This window comes from Platichthys flesus, chromosome 8, assembly GCF_949316205.1.
Source record: "Platichthys flesus chromosome 8, fPlaFle2.1, whole genome shotgun sequence".
NCBI lineage: Eukaryota > Metazoa > Chordata > Actinopteri > Pleuronectiformes > Pleuronectidae > Platichthys > Platichthys flesus.
The window spans coordinates 12,449,738-12,458,138 of record NC_084952.1 but is presented as its reverse complement, the minus strand read 5'-3'; the positions used below and the strand labels follow the sequence as shown (position 1 = coordinate 12,458,138).

Sequence of the window (8,401 nt, the reverse complement as noted above, 5' to 3'; positions counted from 1 at the left end):
CTAAGCGCTAATGCCAAAAGTGAGTAATGAGATTGAAAGAACATGAGTGACCCCTGGTGGACATCAGTGTATTTAGCAGGTAAGACGTGTCCCTTACTTACAGTAGTGACTTTGCAAAGTTTAAATTTCAGTTACTGAAAGGCCTCATTCTTTTAAGACTTATCTGAAATTCATTGATCTAATTTGTTTGTTTAAGTCTGTCTACTGCAGCCCCCACAAGAGGCAGATGTTCAGCCTCGCCTCGAACAAAAGGACATGACTTGCAAAAATATCAAGTTCTGTGCATAGGGATTCCCACTTGGGAAACTAGCAGGGAAAAAAAGTTATTTTCAAGAGTAATACTGCTCTAAACCTTCTCACTAAATCACATGTCAGCTACTCTGCATAAGCTCCTTTTAATTATCAATGTTTTCATCCTACTTGCAACTACTGACCCTGTCCAGTCCCCTACAACTTTGAAAACTACCAGAATCAAGCCAATACCTTAAATATTGAGTTATGTCGTACCATTATTTAAGTTAGTGAGGACTATGTAGAAAGTCACAAATAAACTTTACAATTCCATTTGACTGCTTCAAGGTCACACTTTAATAAGGGGCCAAAATATCTTCTTTAAAAAAAAGGGGGGGGGGGGTTTAATGGTGCGACCTAAACTCACAAAGTACCACATTAGCTTCAGCAACACTGTTTCCCAGAGGTTAAAACCAATTAAACAAAAAAGGACATGTCATATTGAGAATGTTTTTATTCAAAGTTTACTCCCCATAGCATTTCCAATACACCATACAACAGCATTCTGTGGGCTGGTTAAGTGCAGTGGAGGGTGCTCGACGATGAAGAGTAGCACGTTCCCATGCCAATGACAACACTAGGGTGGGGTGTGTCTTATACAGTGAAATTAGAAGCACAACTTTTTCCACCAAGTTATCTTTCTTAGTTTTAAAACAAACAGAAAAAATTCAAAAATAAAAAAAATCTGAAAAGGGATTTTACAGTAAGGGAAGGGGGTCAAGACTCCAACAACTTCCTGTCCATAGCTAGGAGGGAGAGGGACAATTTGGGAAACAGGTTAGAGGTCATCTTCGTCATCTGGCAATGCTGTTTCTGATGCAACCTGGTGAGGAGAAGATGGAGATTTCAAGTTATTAATGAGTTTGAGTAATTGGCCCGACCTAGAAGCGGCTGGATTTGAATTACAACATACAGTCAAACAGACATCGAACCTGCGTGTTTTACTCACTTGAAGCTCGTGCTCGTACTTCGCAGCTAATGTTGGGTCCATGTGAACCTCTGGAGGAGCGAGGGCAGGCATGGCCACAAATTCCAGGTTGGGATCACCAATCAACTTCCTTGCTAGCCACAGGAAAGGTTTCTCGAAGTTGTAGTTACTCTTGGCCGAAATGTCGTAGTACTGGAAGCAGAACAGTGTGCAAACAGACAATTGTTAAAAGGAATACACCAATTATTTGACATTCTTCACACGTGACTGGAATAGGCACAAGGGTTGACATACCTGCAGGTTCTTCTTGCGGTGAAACACGATGCTCTTGGCTTTGACTTTCCTGTCTTTTATGTCAACCTTGTTGCCACAAAGGACGATGGGAATGTTCTCACATACACGGACCAAGTCACGATGCCAGTTAGGCACATTCTTATAAGTGACTCGAGAAGTGACGTCAAACATGATGATAGCGCACTGAGCTGTGGAAGTAAGAAAATATAAATCTCACCATTCCCACATTTTAACATATAGTCATTGTAGAGAATGTTCAAGGTTTAATGACTAACAGCACAATGTAGGATTGATCCACAAACCTTGGATGTAGTATCCATCTCTCAGGCCTCCGAACTTCTCTTGACCAGCTGTGTCCCACACATTGTACTTGATGGCTCCTCTGTTGGTGTGGAACATCAGTGGGTGCACCTCTACTCCCAGAGTAGCTAGAAAATTAGGCAAAGAACAAAGGTGAGTATGTTAAACATAAAAAAGGTTTATATATATATCACAAGATGGGCCAAGGAAGGAGCAACACAAAGGGGGGGGGGGGGGGTAGTTCAAAGAAACTGGCAGTTGTGTGGATGTGAATTTTATTGGTTTGTTAGCACATAAGGTATATCCACCTGGCACCCATTAACTTTTGATTGATTTCCCTAATCAACAAGGTTCTGCATAACACAGACCAACAACAAAAGTAAAATCCTGGAAGATGCAATTAAGGCCCAACCCACAATCGTTAAAAAAGCAACGTATGTATACAAACAAAATCTGTATCAACAAATTTGTTTAAGTCAATTTGTAAGTGCTTTTTGGTGGACAAATCACGTAATGGAGTTACTTTCTAAATTACATAAAACCTAGTAAAGCATTTCTGTACAATATGTTGTCAAGTCAGCCACAGACATAGGTGTGAACCCAGGGCATGGTGACTGCTTGCTTAGCCCCTGCTGTCGGTTGGTGAAACGTCTTTTTGCTCGTTATCTGTCCCAAACTGACGTGTCACTCTCTCTACACATCAAGATACTCACCGACATATTTCTTCTCAAACTCTCCTGTGATGTGTCTCTTCACGAAAGTTGTTTTCCCGGTGCCTCCATCTCCAACTAACACGAGCTGAGGGGAGAGAATGGTTTACACTGGTTGGTACTGGTTCCGCACTGCTGGCGCACGTACCGCCATTATCTTTTGGTCAATTTACATCATTTACTAGATCATTTCAGAAACTTACCTTGAACACCGCCACACACTGAGCCATTGAGTCCGCCATGGTTACTCTTTATCTGGTTGAACAAGACAAGGCGGGACGGTTAGAACGTATTTCACCATCCAGTTAACGTTGAGCTAACGCTGTTAGCAGCTACATGGTTAGCTATTAGCAATACATAAGTGAACTATAAGGCAACAGTCTGTATGTAATAGTTCGGGTCTAGTGGCGCTTTGAGCGGCTAAATGCTACAAGCAGCAGCCTGGTGCTTGGTAGCGATAGCAGCTTCTAGAATTTCCTATGCAAGCTACCGCCAAACACATTGCGTATCAGTTATGCTAACAGTTGAATAAGAACGGTGTATTCACATACGCTTTTCCCTACGAGGAAGTTTTGAATGAAAGCTCGTCTATCAAGCCTATGAGTCTGTATTCTAAATCTAGCCGTTACTCGCTGGTTAACTGCTCAGTGAGCAGCCGTTGGTGTGAGTGCGCCATACCAACGGCTAGCGCACTTTTTCTTGTTCGGTTGAGACAATCGACCCGGGAGACCGCACTGTGTTCCCCCCTGCTTCCGCCCTCAACCAGGGGCTAACACCACTAACAGGGCCGTCGACAGGCTCCTCTTTAAGTCACTAATAAGAAATATAGTTGATCAGATGAATGAAAATGCTCTCAGGAACAAAGCGATGAGAGCTACTAGCCGATTAGCCAGCACGGCATGGAAGCCGTTCACTTAGCTAACAGGCTACGTTAGCTACAAGGGGAAAAAACCCAGTGGCCTAGTCTGGCAGAGGCTTCTTCACGTGGCTACACATAAACCACCAAACGAAGCAGAAACCCTATTGTAGGGTCTGCGGTATGTTTCAAACAGACTTTCCTCAAACACACAAACTTACAGTCAAAGTCGGGCCACGATGGGAGAAGGAAACCAGAGACTCACCGGTGCTGTTGAGAGGAGAGAAAAGAGTAAATGGCCGCGTTCGCGGGAGATTCAGCGTGGACTAGGAGGCAGTTTCCGCCCTTATCACGTGACAACCCCGGCGCTCAAATAAAAAAACCTCTGAGTGAGACCATAGACCAGAGGGTGCGTAATATAGCCACAGTCTGTGTGTTGAGTGCGACACATCGTGGAAAATCACCCAGCCCGAATCCGCCTGTGTGAGCCAGAGCAAGTCATTTAACATCCTGAGATCCAGCTTCTGTACAGTCTGTGTTTACTGCTCCTATTGTGTCATTTACAACCACCAAGCTGCAGTATTAAGACATAAAAACTAATGGTTGTCAATATGCTCGTAAACTAAACAAACAATTCATTGGTCTAGATATCAGAAACAATGTTAACCATACGTTCAATTACACTTGATTAATCCAATCCATTTACCAACTATATTAAATGTGAAATATTAAGTGAAATAAGTTAACACATACCAACAAATCAACAGCCAGACAGTTTTATTTGAATTAAATATTGATGATTGGTGTTTATTTCCTCTGTTGAGTTTTATTTGATTGCTTGGTCTCTTTAGCTCTAATTAATATTAAACTGTGTTTATGTAACCACATTAAAATTTACTAGATCCAGACTTCATTTGGATGGCACATATTCATTACTATCCGCTGCCTAAACACACTGTTCACATTCTGAAACCCCTTGTTTCCTTTGAGCAACAAAACCAAAAATGTCCATAAAATACCCTTGATGTAATACAAAACTACGAAAAGCAGCGACTCCTCACATATTATAAGCTGGATCCAGATGTTTTGAACAATCAATTAAATAGCAAACATATTGGCATTTAATAATCTATCACTCGACCAACTGTTTAAGCACCAGCTTCAATACAACAGACAGTTAAAGTTTAAAAACAGGATTTACTTCTCTCACTTTCCTAAATAGCGTCAGCAACATACATAAATATATTTTCAGAAATGTCCGACCTATTAAATAAGATGAACCTTGATTTCTTAAAGTGCAGTAGAAGATAGTCTATAACAAGCATGTGCATAGGTTACATGGGTTACAGTTTATGATATCAACTTCAGAAGATACACAAATGTAGTTTAAGGGAGGTTGAAGCTCCAACACCGAATTTGTAGCCATTTTGTGTGTCAAGGCGAGTTGATGAACTTCGACGCCACGTCACAGTAATCTTATGTTTACATTATCAATGTTCTAAGATTTTAAGTCACGATTTCTGTCTAGATGTCATCAAGCCGGGACTCTTGCCCAAATGGCCACTTAATGCAAAATGTATGTCTGTCTGGTCATGATAATCCTCTTTATCGATTTTTGTGAAGATCGGTCAATGTGAACGCGTTCCAGGGGTCTCGGGCGGCGCCATTGAGACATTTTGGCACGCCCATTTAAAATAACCCCAGAATACGTAAATTTTGGTCAGAATTTTAGCATGTTAAAGCCCTCAAAAAGCCAATTCATTTGCCTGAAGAAAAAATAAATAATAATCCTTACAATTTCAATAGGCCCTTCCACTGTCTCCTACGGTTTGGTGCTCGGGCCCTAAAAATGCAATATCAATAAAACACAAGAAATGAATTGTGAGTTTTTTAATCAATTCTGATGACAGAGTCTGAGGCTGCAAGGCTTCACTACCTGTAATCTCTTTAGTGCATAGAACGATGATGAGACACATAATTTCACGTGTCACACATCTTTGTTGTCAGTGTGTCAGTGCAGATTCAACAGTCTATCTGTACAGGTAGTCTGCTTGTATGTTGGCTGCTATCTCCGCCTCCCATCTGTCTCCATTGTTCAGCAGCTTCTCCTTGTTGTACAGCAGCTCCTCGTGGGTCTCTGTGGAAAATTCAAAGTTGGGACCCTGGTGGAGAGATGACAAAGAAGAAAAGATAGATATGACATTTGCATGTCAAAATGCACACGTAAGTTCAGTTCCATATTATGCTATAGGAATTTATGCACAGTTTGATAAGTTGTGTATATAAAAAACATTACGAGAACACTTAGATCTTGATGAACGAATTATTCCAAATTGAAAATCTTCACTGATGTATCACCAGTAAATAAAAAATCACCAACCCATTGTGGGCTGGATTGAAAACCTTACAGAAAATCAAAGTGAAACATCCAGCTTGATTCAGCTCCACAGAATCTATTAGGAAGCTGTTTCCTACCTCCACAATGGCATCAACAGGACAGGCCTCCTGGCAGAAGCCGCAGTAAATACACTTGGTCATATCAATGTCGTAGCGCGTAGTCCTCCTGCTGCCGTCAGCTCGAGTCTCAGCTTCAATGGTGATGGCCTGGGTTAAACATAGAAACAGAATGAATAGAAGCGACAGAGTCAGAGAGGTAATTAATAATTGATAATTAATCAGAGCTTATTAGAGTAAACATTACAGTCATATTGGCTGTTTGGTCAAGGCAGGAACTGGGTTGTCACCTGAGCAGGGCAGATGGCCTCGCACAGTTTACAGGCAATGCAGCGCTCCTCTCCGTTAGGGTAGCGGCGAAGGGCATGCTCTCCACGGAAGCGGGGTGACAGAGGTCCCTTCTCAAATGGGTAGTTGATGGTGGCGGGTTCACGGAACAAGTAACTCATGGTCATCGCCAAACCTGGAGGGAGGGTTGGCCAAAGGAACAAAGAGGTGATGACTGTTTTTTCCATATTTCTATGTCTAACTTGTGCAAAGCGGTGTGACCCCTGCTATTTAAAGATACCTTTTAATTTTCATAAAGGGTAGCATTGTTTCATCAATCACTGTCAAACAAAAAAAATCTAGTAAATGTGGGGACTGTTCGTTTAAATGAAGGAGCAGTGGTGTTGCTTCTATTTGCCTTTAATCGTTTTTGGAGAACTGTGGGCAGATAGGCGTATCCTTTAACTCTACACATGATACAGCGTCCAGAGCCAACCACAGTGTGTGTGTGTGTGTGTGTGTGTGTGTGTGTGTGTGTGTGTGTGTGTGTGTGTGAGTGATGTGTGACCTCTGAAAAGTTCAGTCCACAAGAGGGTTGTTGCAGCCCGGTCAGTGATGGACCTCAGGTCTGTTGGCGGCTCCAGAGCGTTCACATACTCTGCAAACAGAGACAAGTTGGCTCCAAATAATCTCAATAAATGTGTCTTATGTGAAGAGCTGTTGGTTGGCAGCAGTACTTACTGAAACCCTCCCTATGGACACTGAGACTAAACGGGCGCAGGACGCCTGGACCATGTCCGGATGTACCTGATGATACATATGATACAAAAGTGATGTTATGAGGCCTGATTTTGTGCAAACATATAGCACAGAATTTATTGACACCTGCTTCAGTAGTACCGTGCTTTGAGTAGCAGTGGAGAAGACGCAGGCTGAGTGCAGTGACGTTGGACATCTGAGCAGAGAGGAGAGAGGGGAAGCGACTTGAAATAAGTGAGACACGTTCAAAATAGATGGTGCGATCCAAAGAAAGCAGGAGAGAAAACATATATCACTGATCATTCATCCACACAAAACTCCTTGTCGATACTAATAAATCTAAAAACATACATTTAGAAAATAAACATACAAATATGTCATATTGAAAAGGCCAGATTAACACACTAACGAATGGGAAAGGTTAAAGTGTAAGTGCATTCATTGAGGTAAACTGACCATCACCAACCATTCAGATGACCCCGGAATAAACCTAGACGTCTCCCTACTTGTTTTACATACATGCAATCTGAAATGCATTGCTGATGGCAGTCAATTGAAGTCATCATGTAGGACTTTGATAAATTTTTATGCGTGTTCAGTATTTGTTAGAGGATTTAAAATGTTCACAGTAGATTATATCCTTGCTGTAACCAGGGGTGGGGGTGAGGGAGGGAGAGGGAGAGAGAGAGCAGCTGACTGAGAACATCCACGCTGTAATCTGGCTCCCTAAATCCCTGCTATGACGTCAGTGGTGTGGCACCTTCAGGGGATTTTGATCAGAATGGGAATAACGATTGATCAATCCAGTTTAAACGGTGAAGGAGCATTCAAAGATTATCAACCACCGTCACAAGACCAGCAGATAGTATAAAGCTTTTAAATACAAATAATAAGAGTGAATAGGCTTGAATTAACTATTTGTAATGAGTCAAAGAGAGTCAAATCAAATGTAGCCCCCCCCCCCCCACTACAATCATTGGTTAATTTTTATCATCTGATTTTATTGCGTGATATGACGTCATAACGCCTAGTCACAATTTTGCAAACGGCTATGATTTTATTTTCAGTTCTGTTGCACGGATGCTCGTTTTCACGCACTGAACGAGGCACGTGAACGCGTCGTTTTAGATAAATCCACCGTTAATAGGTTAAAATGTTTTAATGTGTCACATAATTCTTTTTATTTAGTAAAAGCATGGTCACCACACCAGATTGGTTTAAATAAATTTGATTACATGCAACAATTAGGTCAATCACCAACTTCTCTGTTAGAAGAGCAGGTTGATTTAATGTAATTTAACAGAATACTAGTTGCAGCTCGATTAATTCAAAATGGCTCCTTCTCCCGAAGCTTAAAATGATCATAGACTGAAACATTTCATCCTAATAATCATAATTTAACCGCACTCACCTTTGAGTTGAGTTACAGTTGAGCAGGAATACACAGTGGACCCTGAACTACGCAGTTGTCAGGAATGATGCATTCACGTGCATCTCGTCGATTTCACATTCTCAGATAGGGAATAGCAGTCAAATGCACTT

General features: G+C 41.6%; 2 protein-coding genes across 5 annotated transcripts; both read right to left on the bottom strand.

Moving 5' to 3' along the window:
• Window positions 1-727: 727 nt before the first annotated feature.
• ran (RAN, member RAS oncogene family) lies at window positions 728-3,762 on the bottom strand. 2 transcript variants are annotated; one of them, XM_062393901.1, is made up of 7 exons: window positions 3,645-3,762; window positions 2,727-2,778; window positions 2,527-2,611; window positions 1,816-1,941; window positions 1,514-1,701; window positions 1,241-1,411; window positions 728-1,114 (listed from the first exon to the last, which is right to left on the bottom strand). In XM_062393901.1, exons 2-7 carry the CDS (start codon window positions 2,763-2,765, stop codon window positions 1,070-1,072), a joined length of 654 nt encoding a protein of 217 aa, XP_062249885.1. In that variant the 5' UTR covers window positions 2,766-2,778; window positions 3,645-3,762; the 3' UTR covers window positions 728-1,069. The 2 variants fall into 2 exon arrangements, with proteins under 2 accessions (XP_062249885.1, XP_062249884.1); XM_062393900.1 differs by having other exon boundaries at window positions 3,601-3,739.
• A 450-nt stretch (window positions 3,763-4,212) lies between these two features.
• Window positions 4,213-8,360, bottom strand: ndufs8b (NADH:ubiquinone oxidoreductase core subunit S8b). Of its 3 annotated transcripts, XR_009921737.1 has the most exons (8): window positions 8,271-8,360; window positions 7,001-7,055; window positions 6,842-6,907; window positions 6,669-6,758; window positions 6,124-6,296; window positions 5,855-5,983; window positions 5,316-5,541; window positions 4,213-5,222 (listed from the first exon to the last, which is right to left on the bottom strand). XR_009921737.1 is itself a non-coding variant. In XM_062393898.1 (7 exons), exons 2-7 carry the CDS (start codon window positions 7,053-7,055, stop codon window positions 5,410-5,412), a joined length of 645 nt encoding a protein of 214 aa, XP_062249882.1. In that variant the 5' UTR covers window positions 8,271-8,360; the 3' UTR covers window positions 5,255-5,409. The 3 variants fall into 3 exon arrangements, 2 of the variants coding, with proteins under 2 accessions (XP_062249882.1, XP_062249883.1); XM_062393898.1 differs by lacking the exon at window positions 4,213-5,222 and having other exon boundaries at window positions 5,255-5,541; XM_062393899.1 differs by lacking the exons at window positions 4,213-5,222; window positions 6,669-6,758 and having other exon boundaries at window positions 5,255-5,541.
• Between the last annotated feature and the right edge of the window lie 41 nt (window positions 8,361-8,401).